Source organism: Nomia melanderi, chromosome 8, assembly GCF_051020985.1.
Source record: "Nomia melanderi isolate GNS246 chromosome 8, iyNomMela1, whole genome shotgun sequence".
Taxonomy (NCBI): domain Eukaryota; kingdom Metazoa; phylum Arthropoda; class Insecta; order Hymenoptera; family Halictidae; genus Nomia; species Nomia melanderi.
In genome coordinates, this window is record NC_135006.1 from 7,925,656 (window position 1) to 7,944,432 (window position 18,777).

At 28.4% G+C, this 18,777-nt stretch overlaps 2 protein-coding genes and 1 non-coding gene across 17 annotated transcripts; all 3 read right to left on the reverse strand.

Annotated features, from left to right (window-relative positions):
* Positions 1-74: 74 nt before the first annotated feature.
* LOC116426425 (putative choline-phosphate cytidylyltransferase) lies at positions 75-8,459 on the reverse strand. 14 transcript variants are annotated; one of them, XR_012999069.1, is made up of 11 exons: positions 6,862-7,028; positions 6,106-6,251; positions 4,938-5,082; positions 3,806-3,913; positions 3,177-3,285; positions 2,978-3,094; positions 2,564-2,715; positions 2,268-2,489; positions 2,032-2,199; positions 1,520-1,751; positions 75-1,015 (listed from the first exon to the last, which is right to left on the reverse strand). XR_012999069.1 is itself a non-coding variant. In XM_076369640.1 (11 exons), exons 3-11 carry the CDS (start codon positions 5,046-5,048, stop codon positions 913-915), a joined length of 1,212 nt encoding a protein of 403 aa, XP_076225755.1. In that variant the 5' UTR covers positions 5,049-5,082; positions 6,106-6,251; positions 8,441-8,459; the 3' UTR covers positions 75-912. The 14 variants fall into 14 exon arrangements, 13 of the variants coding, with proteins under 13 accessions (XP_076225755.1, XP_076225752.1, XP_076225757.1 ...); XM_076369640.1 differs by lacking the exon at positions 6,862-7,028 and adding an exon at positions 8,441-8,459 and having other exon boundaries at positions 1,630-1,751; XM_076369637.1 differs by having other exon boundaries at positions 1,630-1,751.
* Positions 8,460-10,254: 1,795 nt separating this feature from the next.
* Positions 10,255-18,242, reverse strand: Karybeta3 (karyopherin beta 3). 2 transcript variants are annotated; one of them, XM_031975309.2, is made up of 14 exons: positions 18,128-18,242; positions 16,998-17,147; positions 16,254-16,480; positions 16,091-16,187; positions 15,218-15,783; positions 14,791-14,899; positions 14,204-14,503; positions 13,931-14,113; positions 13,728-13,854; positions 13,073-13,435; positions 12,452-12,705; positions 11,738-12,258; positions 10,518-10,737; positions 10,255-10,439 (listed from the first exon to the last, which is right to left on the reverse strand). In XM_031975309.2, the coding sequence occupies exons 1-14, from the start codon at positions 18,236-18,238 to the stop codon at positions 10,344-10,346; spliced, it is 3,324 nt and encodes a 1,107-aa protein (XP_031831169.1). In that variant the 5' UTR covers positions 18,239-18,242; the 3' UTR covers positions 10,255-10,343. The 2 variants fall into 2 exon arrangements, with proteins under 2 accessions (XP_031831169.1, XP_076225751.1); XM_076369636.1 differs by lacking the exon at positions 16,998-17,147 and having other exon boundaries at positions 18,128-18,231.
* LOC116426440 (small Cajal body-specific RNA 8) lies at positions 15,906-16,032 on the reverse strand. The gene has a single exon (XR_004234910.1).
* Positions 18,243-18,777: the final 535 nt, after the last annotated feature.

The window sequence follows — 18,777 nt, forward strand, 5'->3', positions numbered from 1 at the left end:
AAATTGAGTAATTTAACTTTTATTATATTTAATAATTAAATGAATAGAGACGGTTACCACTAAAACAATATACGTTTGATTTCGTTCTACTGTATTCTCTTTGTGATCACTTCTGCATACTAAAACATAGTTTATTTGACATTCGTTAAATTTTTCATTTACTTCGTACTTGTGTATTTTTAATTATATCAATAAGTTAGAAATATAAACGATTTCATACATACTACCTTTGTGTAAACAACATTTGAATGTATTTGATATCTTATGTTAAACAAATAATTATAAAATAAATATATCGACATTTACTTGCAAACTGAAGTACAATTTAATATATATTATATTAAAAATATTGACTGTAAATATATAACATATTTAAGTAATTAATAGCAATGTAATTTGTAAAAAAATGTTATAAAATTAATAATGAAATAATTGAAAATTACTAAAAATTGTTAACCAGATATTTGAATTAACATAGTTTTGCAGTATAAAAGAATACATTATTTTACTCCGTGATAAAGTATTAAATTTAAAATACATAATAAAATTGTTTTAAACATAGGAACTTAGAGTTAAGAATGCAAGTTACAGTAATAAACATTTTTCGAAACAGTTGCAACAGAAGTTTTAAATAATTTATGATTTCTGAATAATGTAATCATAGTAATGTATAATCATAATACATATTCTAATCTTTATATTATAATCCATAATTGGATTAAATGTTTCTACGCCGTAACAGGAAGTTTTATGCCGTGAACAGTATGAAATGATGCTATACAAAGCCTATGAAGCATAGCATTGTAATTCATATCAGTAGTTCACTCGACTGTATGAAAATGTCTCTAAACATTTTTGAAGAGGTTACACATTATTTTTTGGTCAAAAAAACTAATGTGAAAAAATGTATTATCATTTGGAGCGTAAATTTTCCTCTTCATCATCACTATAATCATCACTTAAGTAGTAACTACTTCTTGAGAATTCAAAACGGCCAGTCTTTTTTGGTGGTGGACTGTAAAGTAAAATAAATACATTAGTTGAATATATTTTCATTCGCAAGTAACAGATATAGATATATTATTAAATTTTACATTCATATTGTATTCGCAGAAATAACTTGTGATGCACAGTTTAAATCAAAGAAATAAATAAACTCTGAATGCATTTTTTTTACTTGCATAATTGTCAATGGTTCCTTTTATGTAAACTTAGAATATAATTTATATGCTGAAGTGTTAATTTCTTTCCTTTTCTCGTTAATAAAAATAAAGAAACTTTACTGAGAAATTGAAATGATTTACATTATCTATATTATGGAACATACATAGATCATTTTTTGGTACTTTTAAAGTAAATAAGCATTTTTATAATGTAATGTTATAGCACAAATTGCAAGTTGGTTAAAACGAGTTGGTTCCCTATTGACGATTATGAGAGTGTTAATGATAAGCATAAGAAAAGCTATTTATTATTATATACTATTTTCATTTGACTTAACATAGGATAGTATACTAACATAACATGCTGCAAGTGGGTGGTGTGAAGTATTGAAGGTTTTCGTATGGAAGCGTTACAGAATGAAGTGGTGTTGCATATTAATCAATTGACTTGAATGCTGTGATGTACCTTGTTTGATCTTCATCATTATTGCTGCTATTACTGCTATTTGGACTACCATCCCTTTTTGGACTTGCAGGAGGAGATAGTGCTTGCATCAGACGACCTTTACTTTCATTCCAAATTGTCGACTGTAAGTAATAAAAGATAAAAACTTATTAATTTATGATAATAAAGATATAATATAATGCTTATTATACAATTACATATATACGCGTGTACACACAATATTTTTGAACACTTCTATTTTTTAAATATTTTATTACAAAAATTTTACAATTATTAACTTCGATTAAAAAAGGGGAGGAAATTGTCAATTAATTGGTATATTGTTTATTGTTTTATAAATGCATATTTTGCAATGTATTTTAATACTAAGTACAAAATAATGTTTCTATAAATAATACCCACCAATCTGCCCTCCCTGCCAAATAGCAATAGAAAAGCATCAATAAAATCTCGAGATTTTTCTTCCCATTTGCTGATCATATCCATACGTTTTTCACCAATGTTCTCCATTACACGTTTACCCTTATCTTTCAAATCGTCAAATTTATTTTGCAACCGAAATTTCTTTTCCTGCAATTATAAACAACTTAGTACAAACTATTGCAATTAGATTTTGCACTGTAGTATTAGTTACATACATTGAGAAAAGAAACATTAAGTTCTTTGGCACTGTAACCTCGTGCAAGATTTCTTCTTACATAAATATCGTAATCCCTAACTATTCTGGCTACAATATCTGATGTGGATACTCCTTCTGTTCTTTGTGTAGCTACAAACATACCTTTTGCTTTCAATGCAGCGTATACATCTGTACTATCATCCGTCATATAAGGTATGTCATCATGTGCAACAAAATCAATCTATAATGTTGAATATTAAACTACCGATACTTCATACATGTTTTGACATAGGAATTATTCATAGTGAATTATACCTTATGTTTTGTAAGAAATTCATCGTCCAATTCCCATGGAGCATCTTTAACTACTTCATCTACATATCGACAATGTCGCACTGCATCATACCTTTCATCATCAGTCATGACTGTTCTACCTTTTTTGCTATGAGTAAGTTGATCATTACAAACTGTAAAATCATAAAAATTATATAGTATTTGAAAGTAATAAAAGGGAATAAATATAAATTAATATTAATACAATTATAAAATATAAACAAATATAAACGAATTAGACTAGAGATTTTATAATGCAAGTATCTCTCTTTTATCATTTATTTATTTTTCTTTTCATTGCACAGTTGTACAATATATTTCATTTAAAACACATTTATACTCAATATTATATTTATATTTCAAATACTATAATAAAATTATATTTATTACACATACCTCCAACAATCAGATATACATTAGGAAAAATGTTTTTTGCTTGTAAGAGTTGTCGTGCATGTCCTTGATGAAAGAGATCATAAATACCATCTGCGTATACCCTGACTTTCCTAGGGGCTAAAATAAATATTATGTTATTAATAAACATTTCAAACAAAACTTTAATGTTTTTACCTGACTACTACCCACTTAAACTAACCTTTACCACTTTTTGCCATTTTCAATGTTATACGAATATTATAATCACATGCATTCCTTTCAACAAGTGCTTCAGGTTCATCACTGAATGGAGCTTCCTTACAAATAGACTGAAATACATTAATTAATATAATAACAAGATAATAAACATTACAAAAATTAAAGTAAAAATGTTTAAATCATGTATATACAAAATAATATTAAGAAACCCATTAACACACTGTATATATATATTTTTGAAACTCTGATTATGTATATGACAGTTTTCATTGACTCAATGTTATAATAAAAAGTAGTAAATACAGTTGTATAAATCATAATAACCACTTAATATAATAACATATTTGGATTAAATCTTATATCAATTTTTACAATACTACTAAAAAGTAAAGATTTTTATTGGCATGGAATGTGTTAATAAAAATAACTATTTAATTAAAACCATCATTATAATTACTAATTTTTAAATAATATTTGTAAGTAACAATGATTTACTCAGAAAATAAGTAATAGTACACTTCATTTATAAACATAATAATAAAAATTGTAACTGATTAATTTTAAACGAAAATATATGAATTATTACGTTTAATATAATAAAAATTATTAAAAAAAAAAAATTGAACTCACTGGAAGTTCTTTGTAGCAAACAGAAATTTCACTATTATATTTTTTTAGTGAAATTTGATCTGATTCATTATTTGATGTCCTGTTGGTCCCCCAAGTCATTGCCACCAACTGTTAATGATATTAAAAAATGTTTTTTTTATCAAAAATAATATTTTGTTCTTCTGAGAATAATAATCTTATTGTACTGAGATAAACAGTTTTTCCAATTGTAATATGTTCTTTGTATACAAATTTTTATAAATACTTTCCTTTGATACATTAAAAAGTGTATTATGTTTCACACTGTATATCAATATACTTACTTGCAAGACATTAACACGTTTGTGACCAGCGTCACATATTTGTGATGTTTAACATTTTGTATTTTGATAACAAAAATTAAATTACTTTCACGTGTGTTTGTATCTAAAATCATAACACATAGTGTGACGTGTAGAAAGTTAACGAGATTTCTTTCTTGAATTTTATTTTCATTTTATCATGGCGATATGTTGCATTTTGTAAAATATTATAGCTATAAAGATTGCTATTGAATTAAACACTGGTCACGAATGTGTTAAGCAATATTACTTGGATATACTTTAGATGTATTCACAGTATTATATCTGCCAGATATACCAACGATATTGCATCATATCACAACATTACCTTTATCATACGAAATATCAGTAGGATTATATATTTTGACTTTGACATTAAGACAAATTATCTTTGAACGATTACAGATAAGTTTTTGATTTATACATAAATTCCATATTGTTTGATATGAATATATCATAAAACATAATATAAAAATGTAGATTAATGTTATAAACATAATAACTGATAATGATTTATATGATCGAGAACAAAGTATTTAATATATAATTTTAAAAATTCATTCTGTAACACTTTGATCAATGTATTTCTTATTAACATATTATTTACACTGTTATTACCTTCACAGAAATAGTGAAAAAATAATATAATAAACAATAAGTAATAACATTAACATTATATATAACGTAAACACTACATTTCTCATCAGAAAATTAAATATTTTACAGAAGGTAAAACTATGTACATCATTATAAAAAGTAAATTATAAATAAAACATATACATATATTTGTTAAAGTACTGAAACATACTTACAGGATAAATTTGTGAGTCTTCTGTAGAACAAGATGCATCTTCCCCATTTTGGGTATTCGAATGTGATGTAGAATTCAACATAGTTTCTTCTCTAGCACGTTTTCTAGACATTTTCTACTATTTCAATCTCTGGCCCATATAAATCCTATTATATGATATAAATAATTGTCAGTAATAAGAATTGTAATCAACAAGAAATCAACTATTAAGCATGTGTTTAAATATAAAACTAAATATCTGAAAGCAAAAAAATTGGAATCACTGTTATAAAAATAATTCATAGATTTATACATATGTGATGTAATGTATATATTACACTGAAGGTTAATTTAAAAACAAGGAAACAAAAAATTTTCGGAAGTACTTTATAAAATTAAGAAAATCTATAAATACATACAATAACATTTAATGTGTCAATAAAACACAATGAAAAAACAGATGTTGTTTATAGCTTAGTTTCACGACATTATTTTTTACGTTATATTTCGTGACATATACATAAAGCAGAAATTTACCCGATTTTTATACGTTAATTTAAATAATGAATACATTTTATCGTACAGCTTTAAATTTATAAATCATTGTAACTATAAAATATCTGTAAATAGTTGTTCAATTTCCGAAAAGCAATTATGAATGTGTCAAAATTGTTGCAAATTAGTCATGTGTAATATTATAGATTATTTTTTAATGAAATTTATAGATATTCACCCATCTTGTAAAAATGATTAAAATGTTACATATACATAAAACATTAAAAAAAAGACGAATATAAGAGTCAAAATGTAACCAAAACGCGTGACTCATAAATACAATACCCACAGCGGAATGATAATTTGATACAAGAAACGTGTAAAACTCGGTAACTTAACGACCCGGCTTTCGTTAGTCTATCGTTGTGTGTACTATCAGACATTGAACATATTTCCTTTTCAATTTTTAAAAATTCAGTTAAGTTAAACGAACCTTTTCACGCCCTAATTTTGTTACGTACAACTACTACATGAAGAAGTCATAGGATGTGACGAAAAATCGAAGTGTTCCGTTAAAAATTCATTAAACTCTAACATCGGTGAATTTTTGCAAAACACTTTAACAATATGAATTATAAAGAATACTTCATACAAACTTTAACAGGTATTCCACATTTAACATTACAGTTACATACTATTTAACAGCTGACCCAGCAGACACTCGCCACGACACTTGTCGTGGATATTCTGCACACTGCACGCGCTTCAATACACAACCAGGACCGAATAACAGCACTATGAATCCTCAGGTAATAAAGTGAGAAGTATCCGTGTGTGCGTTCTACGTTAAAAGAACATAGAAATCACAATTGAGGGCAAGAAGCCATACCAAAACCTTTATTTAAATCTAGTTCTGTTTTCACACATTCCGAAAATAAAATCACAGAAATATATTTTATTAGGTGCATATTCTAAACTAAGACTCTTTATTATTATCATTGATAAGAAAAAAATCGTATAAAAAATCAATGAAATTAAGCATTTTAAGACATATTACATATCAATCTAAATTAGTTTGTAGTTGAAATAATTTATTTTGATTATAACTAATTATCTATGAAATTAATATAAATTCTTTATACAAATTTATGAACATTAATATTCACTTTCTATTGTCAAATAATATCAAAATTGTATAACGATAACATGATAAAGATAAAACATTGATTTGTTACACAAAAAATTAATTTTAAAATTACCGCCTTAAAGGCGCTGCACAAAAAAGGATTGATATGATTTAAAGTTCCTCACAGTATAAAGTAACATACGTTTTAAAATTGATTGCTAAACCATATATACTTTACAATTGTTGAAGTAAATATACTAAAAGTCAATTTTACACAATGAATAAAATCACTTAATTTTATGAAATGAACTTGAAATGCACTCACATCTACGTAGAAAGGAGTTTCACAACAAAATGACCGCCACTTATGAAAGAGGGGGGAAATGATGACGTAATATCGGATGATCAAAGGCGTCACATATTTGTAATATCACATGCGCATAAGTATGTATGTATTTAATTTAGAAAGAAATAATATATGATAACATTATTTTTATTAACATGCTGTTTCTTAGGAAAGTAATTTAAAGTTAAAGTAAGAAAGTAATTAAAAGTAAAATATTCATATCGTATATTAAGAATTACATACTCTATACGAAATAAATCGATTAAATGTTTTATAATTTTTATGATAAATTTTGTTAGATATCATTCTTTAATTATCCTTGTATTGAAATGTCGGTGAAAATTGTCTATTTGAAGGAAGTATAACGATAAAATAAATTTGACGTTGTTTATCTTGCTGAATATGTTGATAACAATGTTGTAAACTTTGCAAACATGATATAAGTAAGTATAGTAACATTTTATCTAAGTCAAATTATTTTACTAAACAAAATATTTTCATCCACTACATAATATTCAGTATATGTTTATTTAATACTTAAAATAAATATTTATTTGAATATTTAATCAAAATATTTGAAAAAATATAAACAGTATTTAGTGCATTACCGAATACCATTTATCATATCAAGCATTGCAATATATGATGTAATGACTATTCAACAAGAAAGTATATGGATAATAAAAAAAACTTTTATATAATTTCAATTCACCTAAACACAGATTATATACTATTCAACTGACCTACCGCTTATAAAACGGTTTGCATGAAACAAATTACTCGGGATAGATGGGACACGCGGAAATATGTGGTTATAAGAATAAATAAATCATGAGTTGCGTGAAAGTCTTGCGAACTATCTAGACCCCGATAAACATTTATATATAGGGTGTGGTCGAAATTATAATACTAGTAAGAAGCAGGTGATTCTTTATACAGAAATAAATAAAAAACCCGTAATAAAATTTTGTCGTCTAACGGGTTTCGAGAAAATAGTTTTGAAAAACATATCGAATGCGCAAGCTATTACATGTGACTTATCGAACATTCTTATCAATAATGTGTGTTTTCTTTTGCTTGTAATTATAAAGGTATGTATAAATAATACATTCTCAAAATCAAGGTTTTTTATAAATACAGAAAATAGTTCTATATATTTTTTCACTAAGAATCATCTTCGGTTTGCTTTTACCATAATTTTCGTTGCACTCTGTGTATAAGGGAAGTGTTTGGCATTTAAAATACTCGTATTATTCTAAATTTTAAATATGGTTGTGAAATATAATGTATTAACGTTATTTATCTAAAAATTGCGTTATCAAAAATGTTTGATATGTTTACTTTTGAAATGTAATGCGGGAAAGATTGTTATGATGAATGTAAGTAACTTCACTGAATTAGAAACACTATCTTGAATTGTAGTAAACGCCAAGAAGTAAGCAATGCAACTGTAATTAGAATTTTAGATTATAATTTAATAATTATTTTTATGCAAATTCCTATTTTCATGAATTATTTTATAATAAATGTGATAAGAAGAAAAATTTATTTTACTTACCAAGATTCCATATGGTAAAAATAAAGTAGGAACGTCATTAATCGTTAACAGCGAAAATGTTTTCTTACGTTTTACGAATTTCGTAATCATCAAATATGCATAAAAATTCCGAAGTCCGATAATAAATTAAATTTTTTTAAAAATATACTCCATAAATATTTAGCTTTAAGTAAGTAAAAAATATACCGGTTTTAAAGGTGAAATAAAAGAATCAGTTAAAAAAGCTGGTATTTATTTTAATTAATTTATTTTAACTTTAAAATAATCTCTATATAATTATAAGAATTATAATTTTACTTTTTATGTTTTTGCGTCGACATATTTTGTTACCGCATATCGCATAAACAGTCCTTCATTCAATTTAATAAGATGTTCACATTCACCCATAGTATATTTTATACGGCTTATATTGATCTTTATGAAATAATTGAAATAGTGCCTACGATTTATCAATGATAATTACATTTATGTAATTCAACTTTATGTATTTATTTAATATTAATATACTTTGATATATATATATACAAATAAATGTTCGACCATTATTTCTATTCCCTTACATATATCGTAACAAAAATTTTTTTTTAAGGATTTTATGTTGCAACTAGCCGCAAATTTTATATGAAGTATATTTTCCATTGCAAGTTTGCATGCAACAGTAAATATTATGTCAATTGTTGTGTATAAATAAATAGCAACAAGAACAGGAAGTTGTAATTTCGCTATTCCTCTCAGTCATTTCATTTGTAACATTGTTGTCCTTAATTTATATTCTTGTTATACAATAATGTTGAAGAAACGTAATGCCCAGCATTATCTTTTTTCCCATCTGCAGATGTCACAACAACAAATAAGTGTAAAATTACAGCTAAATAAGTGTAATAAGTTAATATAAATCAGCTGTAAAATTACAAAATCAAATAAAATTTCATTAAACTGAAAATACCGGTTTCTTTCAATCTGAATTCGAGAAATGTCAGAGTTAGCAGGTGTTATAGTATACTACGAATTATATCATTCAAGACTTAAAACTTTTTGAAGTTCATTACGTTTCATTTCAAGTCATCGTATACGGCTCCGTCTAACTTCAACGCTGTAATATTATCAATATTATTATTAAATAACATTTACTGTACCTAAATTTAATAATAAAATACCTAAATCACAATATATTCTGCCATTATTTGATGGCAATAAGTTGGTGACTTTCCAATATATTTTTCACTTTTTATAGTTTTATTATTCTTCCGAATAAATAGTTTCAGAATGCAAATAATTGGGACAAATAAGAGATCGCAGTGACAAAAGAAGATTTTGATGTTCGCGGAACAAAGCTATCATTTATATTTAAAAATACTATGCAATTTACAAAGCTGTAATTAAAAAATTTAGCATCGTTCGGCTATCAATGGCGGGAAGTGTAATATTGTAGTAATTTTGTTGTGTTCAAAATGAATCCACATATGTACATCTGGTTATATTATATTGCTGTTCCTTACGAGTAATGCAAACAGGAAACTAGTTAAAAAAATTTTCGTCAATGCGAACTCGCTTATGTTTTAGTTTATGTTTACATTCTTAGATTTATGCGCAATGTATAATACGTCGCTGAGTGTGTTGATGAGCGTGAATTTCATTTCACGTAATTTGCAGCAATTCCAAATAGTAAAAAACGGGAAGAGTATTGTACCTATTAGTGAAATATAATTAACAAATATGCGCGTCGTGTCAAATAGTTACATACGGTATAGTGTCTCTCTTTATAATTAGGCTGGAGCAAACGTTCCGTAGGTATAATGTAGCTACCTAAAGTCTGTGATTTCACGATAAGCTTTATTAAAGCAAATGTGTTTTTTTCTCTTTTATGTTAAGGCGTTTAAGTTCGGGGATAAAAAACAAATGGCTAATTAGTAGGCTGTGCACTAAGTGCTTCGTGTAATGCTTGTTGCTGATCTGCTGTCAATGCATTTATGCATGCTTGGAACATAGACTCGTTGTTCTAAAACAAACGAAAAATATTATTTATAATATAACAATGAGTAACATATAGAGTTATATAAGTCTGGTTGTCATGTACCTGTATTTGTCTAACAATACTAAGAATTCTGCCCATAACAATATTATCTGATGGTACTGCATCTCTGTGAAGTGCTTCAGCAAAGAAACTTATTAGTCGAGGTAGATTTGCATTGTTTGGCCCTAAAACTGCTACATGATTTGCTTCAATAAGATCGCAAAGATATCCATATACGTAAGGTGCTTCATCTTCGTCTTCTACTACTGGTAACCAAGACAACCTACATTTAAATAACAAAAATGCAATATTTGTTATAACTAATCATTAATATAATATACATATGCAATAATTCCTTGAAAGTCTCGAACTGCTAAACTCTGAAATTTACTTCTTGAATGTTCGAACATTTTTCATCCTTTCGTTATGACATTGCACGAGGCCAGTCTTTAGCGTACAAGTTTAACAAGGACAGGGCCAGACATAAAAATCTGTTATAGGGTAAAACCTTATGCATGTTATAATACATATCTAGAAATGAAAAACTCTCATGACTTTTTTCATTGCAAATTTCGGAAAAAATGAGCTTCAAGTTTGCATGTTACTGTAATAAGACGATAAATGATATTACAATAATAACATACAAGTTACTTAGAGATTATAATTCAAAGGAAAACACAGAAAAGCAGAGAAAAAAAAAGAATTCCAAGTATGGAGATTTGGAACGTCACCTTGTTGTAGTAGGTTTCTTCTAATCGTCTTATTACAGTAACATACAAACTTAAAACTCATTTTATTTCGAAAACGGAGAAGCATTATCAAAAAGCCATGAGGGTTTTTCATTTCTAGATACGTACTATGTCGTGCATATGGTTTCATTCAAAATAGATTTTTATGTCTGGCCCTCTCCCTGTGAGCCTTATACAAAATTCTGTTAATTATATAAGAAACGGCAGATTTCATCATCGATTGCGCTTGTACAACCAGGTCATCGTGTATACGTCGTATACATCCGGCGTTCGTAATGAAAGGGTTAAATCTTCCTTCTGATTTCATCAAAATCGTGTCATCAAATGAATCGCGTTGTTAAGAGTGATTTATTTTGCTTCATTTTAATGTGTTTACTTTATCAATGTTCTCATATGACAAATGTGCATCGAGAGAGTTTGTAACGAAATGTTGATGTTTTCCGATCATAAGTAGTATGGAAAATTTTTAATTGATTTAAATGAAATATTTCAGAGATTTTCAAGGAAACACTCTAGTATAAATGAAAGATTTACCAATGAGGAAGTATTTCATCAACATTAATGGCTTTATTATTATATTTAAGAATTTTTGTTACTGCAGAAATAGCATTTTCAGTAGGATTAACATTTTCTGGAGATCTAGACTCTGGATCATTTATAACTTCCATTAACCTAGGTAAGGCTTCTGCACATGCTTGAGCAAATGCTTCTCCCCCATATAGCCCCAAAACTCCACAACCGTAAGCTGCTGCCTGTCTAACTTCCGCTGATGTGTCTGACACATATTGTATCATTGGCCGAAGAAAATATTCTTGGTATTTTGCGCACTCGGGCCCACCAAATTCTATCACATCGTCAAAGACACACAAAGCCCATTGATGATCCGACCAAGATCTTTCAGGACTTAACAATTTTACAAAATGCCCACAAATTTGATCGAAATATGGGAAGAACGATGCTTCGTGAGTTGTAAATAGGGCATGTAGGATATCTGCTATTTTACTTAGTGTATATACATCCTCATCGTCTTCATCTGCAAGCTGTTCTTCGACAACCTAACATAAACATGAAAACTGATATTGGTACATTTGAAAACGGCACTCATTGGTCTTTTTTTAGATGTTCTAACGTTATTCGACTAAATAACATTTTCCCCACGTCTTATTAATCTATTTCAAAACGTGCAATAAATAAAAACTTATAGAACAACATATAAATAAATAAATATATATTAAATCACAATCGTACCTCATCGTAATCTTCATCTTTACGTTTTTCCAATCTGGCAACTGCTCTTTCAAAATGCTTATTAAGTAACTTATCTAATATACGTAAAAGCTCAGCCATAGGTTGTGCTCCTAAACAACCAGTACCAAGTGTTTCAATACACTTAGCTAATGAATATAATAATTCCAATAGGACTTCAGATTCCGGTTCCGTATCAATAGCGTTTAGAAGGTCTGGGCAGATGTACGCCCACATTCCTTCAAGATATTGTGGACCTGTAATGTAATTATTATATGTATTTAAATATACTAACCTATTGTTTCAGAAATCCAATCGAAAAGTGCCAAGACAACATGATTGTGCTATATTTTATGCCTATAGCAGTAATTGTAATTCTGATAAGTAGGTAACGTTTAGCTACTGTGAAAATAATGAGAGCTGAAGTTTCAGTTTAGTAAGACCATTTTAAATAGTAACGTTATTAATACACTGTAAAATCTAAACACGTCAACAGTTGAATCTTGTTTACATTCAGACACAGTGTCACTTTTTAACGTGTAAAGCGATCAGCACAATCGTGTTGCGTGGTACTCAAACAGTTAATACATAAAGGTTCTCAAATTCTTTTATAACTTCTGTAACCTTTTATTTTTGCACAGTCAAGAAGGTACGGTAAACTTGCAGCAGCCGCTGTTCTAACACCATCATGGAAGTAAAACTTCAACATGGGAACCATTAATCGTACTACTTCTTCTGCATAATCCGCGAAACCTTCTTTTAATTCTCGCGCGTAACAAACTAGCATTTCACAGGCAGAAGCTTTATCTTCTAATCCAGCTGTTTTGATTCCAAAGTTTTGCTGTTCTCCAAGAGAGACAAATTCCCAATCCACATCTTCCATACCCTCCATATCTTCATTATCAAGTAAAGCGACTTCAGGTTTCATAGATGCTGTACGTAAAACTGGACCCATTACCAGTGGCAAATATTGTTCAAACTGTTTACCTGAAAATATTGAAATGTTATTTTACATTTTTTAATAATGAAAATTTTATTTAAATACTATTATAGATTTAATAAATTACATAAATGTACTTTTGGAACTCTCCTAATTCTCTTTGAAAACAGACTCACATTTAAAGAAGTATCAAATATAGTTCCTTTTACATAAAAATATTCTTCTATATCATAATAAAACTACAATTTTAAAACAAAATTAGAAGAATTTCACGGAAGTTAGGACTTTGATAATTCTTTGGAAACATTAATATAATGTGGAAACAATATGATGAGTTACCAAGAATTTTACAAATTCGAGCCCAAGCAGATATTAAATAACTTGTTTGTGGATCATCATCTGGAAGGTCTCCTTCTGAATGGGTTTTTAATAACATATCCATAACTTCACTGGCATCTGCAATAAACTATACAATCGAAAAAATATAATAAAATGCGATAAAATATATATTATACAATTACTTTATAATTTTATTTAATTACCTTTTCAGGCCCAACTGCAAGTCCTATAAGACTCACACATTCGATAGTTTTACCTCGAAGCATTTTGTGTTCTTGAAGATTTGCATTTTGTATAATATATTTTAAGCATGGCATTAGTCTGTCATAATATGTTACAAACTGTTCTTCACAAGTATCGGCTACCGACGCAATGGTTGTCACGACCTTTCATAAAAACAATATTAAATTACAAAAATTGCTGTGTAATGAGTAATTTAATTTATATGTTTAATATTTCAACTATGACATACGTACTTGTTCAAGAACGAGTTTCGTTCCCTTTTCGACTAGTTCCTGAAATTTCGCAGTAAGTATTGATTCCAATTTAGCCATAATAGCATCTAAATATGGTGTTAATATGTATTTCGGACAATCTTCGCTGAAGTTCACAAGGGCTGCACCTGCATGAGCTTGAACTCTTGGATTTGCATTATCATCCAAAACCATTAACAATCCGGGAATAACTTTATTGTGGAATTTCTTTTCAAATGTAGGTGCAAAATCGGTTGACATTTGACCCACCGCGTTACAAGCAGCATATCTTACACGAGGGTGCTAAAAAACATAGATTTAATAAATAAAAATTATAACGATATATTTAAACATTAACTTAACATTTATGTTGTATGTTCCATGACTATGACTAATTAAAATTAGTCAACTCTCTGAAACTCAAAAGCGGGTATTTTAACACACATATTGTCAAAACGACAATGTGGTCAAATACCAAACTTCTGTTTTACTCTGCCATGAATGTAACGCTATTGTGTTCACAAATTGAACACAGCTGCTGACTCTATTCATGGGCTGTAAATTTAATTTACAAGTATGATTCAATTTACCGGATCTTGTAGGTACTGAATGACTCCATCCATGATTTGTGGTAATATTGCTTCCATTTGTTTATGACAACCTTCTCCCACCGCAGAAATTGCCATAAGAGCTGCATGCCTAAATACAAATATTTAGAGTCATAATAAAATTTCGTAGATTATTTAATACACATATGTAAACAAATATGTAATGTTTGTTCCAAAACTATGACAATAATAATTTTATGAAATTATTGTCAACTCCCTGAAAAGAACATCCTGGAAGGACCTCACGTAACTATTTATCAGAACGATAAATGGAAACGGAGAATAACCTCACAGGTTACTCTATCACAGATGTAACGCAATTATTTGCATAAGGCATATAAACGCTGACATTTCTGTGATGACAATGAAATTGTAAAAAAATAAAAGTATGTAAATAGAAAGTAATTACCTGTATTTCCAGTCGCTATTATTTAACATCGAAGGAATATTCTGTACAATTTGTGGTAGCATTGTTTTACCACCTAAACCACATGCTAATCTGTCTAAAGCACTTTCAGCAACAACATTGTTACTGTCATTATCATCGTCGACAATCTTGTCAGCAAAGCTCCAATTTTTATCCTCCTCTATGTCTGTCATCATCTTTAATACTAGTGGTACTAAAGATACAATATATTTTCCGCCTACTTTACGTACCATGGCAGGAGCAGTTTCTGATAATGTTACTAATACTTCTAACGCTAATTGTCTCCAAGAATCTGGCATTTCTTCATTAGAAAATATTTTCATACACATTTCCATTATATTTCCTAACTGAAATCTGAGAAATTTGGGCGTCGATCCTGCCAAATCAATCAAAACTTTTAAAAGAGCGTCATCTGTTTGTTTCTCTACTGACTCAGCAGTTACTTGTACAACTGCAGGTAGTAGCTCTGAGAAGTGTTTTTGTATATTGTCTTCTGTATCGTGCAAAATAATAAATGCTGCAATTGCTCTTACAGCTTGAAACCTGACCTAAATAATTGAATTTATTATTTATTGTAATCGTATTTATATTAAAATCAAATGCTAACATTTGCAAACATTGTTTTATATGAATCAGTGTAACAGGTTTGACAGATACATGAAATAATATTTCTTGTATGCCCCGTATCTGTCTGTAAATTAAATCTTCACAAGTTACAGTCATCAGAAGGCAATTTTTTATAGGAAAATCCAGTGACGAGATGAACGAGTAAACGAATCTCGTGTATCAGTCTTCCATATCAAATTTTAATATATTGTAAAGAAATTATTTCATACAAATTTTAATTACAATTACCTCGTAATTTGTAGAATCCATGAGAGACTGCTGCAACATTTGTTTAATAAGATCAAGGTAATTTGCTTGTTGATTTGCAAAAACGCCTGGGACGGATCTATATGTATAAATTTATGTGTATAAATATATATTTGAAAATATAGACTCTATATTATGAACTTACGTGAACATTCGAAGAGCGCTTTCTTTTAGTGCTGGCAAAGGACTATTAGCACATTGGAATAGGAACTGCAAAAATTCTGGCCACTGATTATTACCATCTTCATCAATCAAGTTTCGTGCAACTTCAGCTGCAACTTCACAAACTTTCCGTCGAATAGTTTCTGTCTGTTCATTTTGAACAGACAATAAAATTTGTTCTTTCAGCTGAGCTTGTGCTTCTGGCGGAATCTAAGGTAGAATTGTAATAAAATTTACATAATGATTACAAGATATGTATTTACTTTAAATACTTCTTTATTACAGTCAATTATGATTTATTTTGATAAAGTGATTTACTATTTTAATTGAATTTTGAAATTAATAAAATTTGAATTTGGTAAGTTTATCTGTGTATACTAATGTCTAACACAGTTGAACCAAATGTAATTTAATAACTTACATGGATTGTATACGATTAATACAAAATTTGAATTTAATAAAATACTAATGACATACATAATAAACACATGGTAATAATTTCTCATTTAGAAGTTAGGAAGACCAGTTTCTTATTGGCAATAGTTGCTGGCATAAACTTTAAAATGTATTATATGATTTAAAATTATTTTAGTGTTAGACTCTTCTATATCTATTAAAAAGCCATGATTACTATACTTCTATTATATAAGAATATAAAGAATAAATGAATTGAATTAAAATAAAAGTATAAAATTATATGTAATAGTTAATGGAAATGCATAATTACTGTTGGATAAAAATCCACAAACTCTGATGAAAAGAGTCTGCGTAATAAAACTGCAGCCATAGCACGCATTTCTTCGACAAGCGTGGCATTGCATAACGATGTTAAGAGAAATGTCACCTTCCTTTCCAATGGTAAATTATTGTATGCCTCCTAAAATATTTAATAGTTATAATACTTAATGGAATATTTATTATAACTGAAACTAATATTAATTGTTTGTTTCAAACAGATTGATCAATCATACATTGGTACCTAATACCTTAAATATATTTTATCGGATAAAGCATAATTTCCAGACTATCAATAATCATTGTTAATTTATAATTTAGAGAATTTAAAAATATTCTAACAAATAGTATTCATTAAAAAATTATTCAATAAATAGAAAGAAAGGAAAATAAAATAAAGCACATGTTGCCTTATAATATTAAACAGTGGTATATCTTATTCATCTTAAATTATATAATAAGAAAAAAATGGATACACAAAATATTTATTATAATAGCAACAATAAAGTGGTCATAATTGCGCATCGAGGTCCATGTGAATAAAGGTACTTCCTGTAACATCCAAAGCACGTTCAGGAATGCCGGAAATCAAACCGAAAACGGTTGCGTGTAGGCGGGAAAGCGAATACACAAATTATCAATCTTACCGAGTAATCACGTTATGGAAAATACAATTACACAAATGGAAACTGTTTTACTTTAATATTGATGAAAATATTAAACAAATATAAATTGTATATTCAATTTTTAAGAAATTCATATTACAATGGAATTTAAATTGAATTGGATCTTTGTAAAAGATTGGCGGGTGCATGCTTCTGTACGACACCATTTTGGATTTTATTAAGTTGTTCTAAACACTTGTCAGTATTCTTCTTTTTTGTGTGTTAGATTTACTGTAGAATGATCTGGTTAACACTATACAATGATATTTTATTATGCATCATAAGTTACATGTATAATTCTATATAAATAATCGGTGAATGCTACTCACATGCGAGGTCTGACAACACGTTGGCAACGTGCTCGAGAATTGAAGTATCTCATTTTATGATACATGTGTTGTTATAAACATTAATACATACAAAATACGTATGTAAAAATTATAAAACGTGTACGCACCTCTGCTTGTGATCTGGCATCGTTATCCGTGCTAACAAGTGTATTTAAAAGCTGTTGAAACCGATCAAGGTCTGCCGCCATTGTCGCCGAACGAATGAAGCTAAGGCGCATACTCCTGGAGTTGATCGTCAATTTATCTTACCAAGTTAAATAATTAAAATATCCCTAGATACTGCTAGTACTATTTTTAGATCTGACAGATCAGACAATAGTTACAAAAACATTTATTTGTACTTATTGTACAAAATAACTCTGTACTTTAAACACATTTATGTAGAATTTGAAATATGGTTATTACAAAATTTGAATTTGTGATTAAACATTATACAACTTCGACAATTTACTGTTTTGAATTGATGAAGTTAATACATTAATGCTTTGAAAATGTTACTAAATTGAAACCATGAAATATTCTAAAGATAGATAATGTACTTATGTAGGTAAGAATTGTCCTCTGTGATAGTATTATAAATCATTGCCATTTTTGCTTTCCCGAAAGCGACTACAAGAACAGTATTCTTTTCTATGATACAAGGCTCTATGGCACTAAATGTAATGCTGATGTATGTACTCTGCGCTCTATTAGTAATTAACTTGTTTACGTTTCTTTTGATTCAAGAAAGTTTCTTCAACTGACAATATTCAATGCT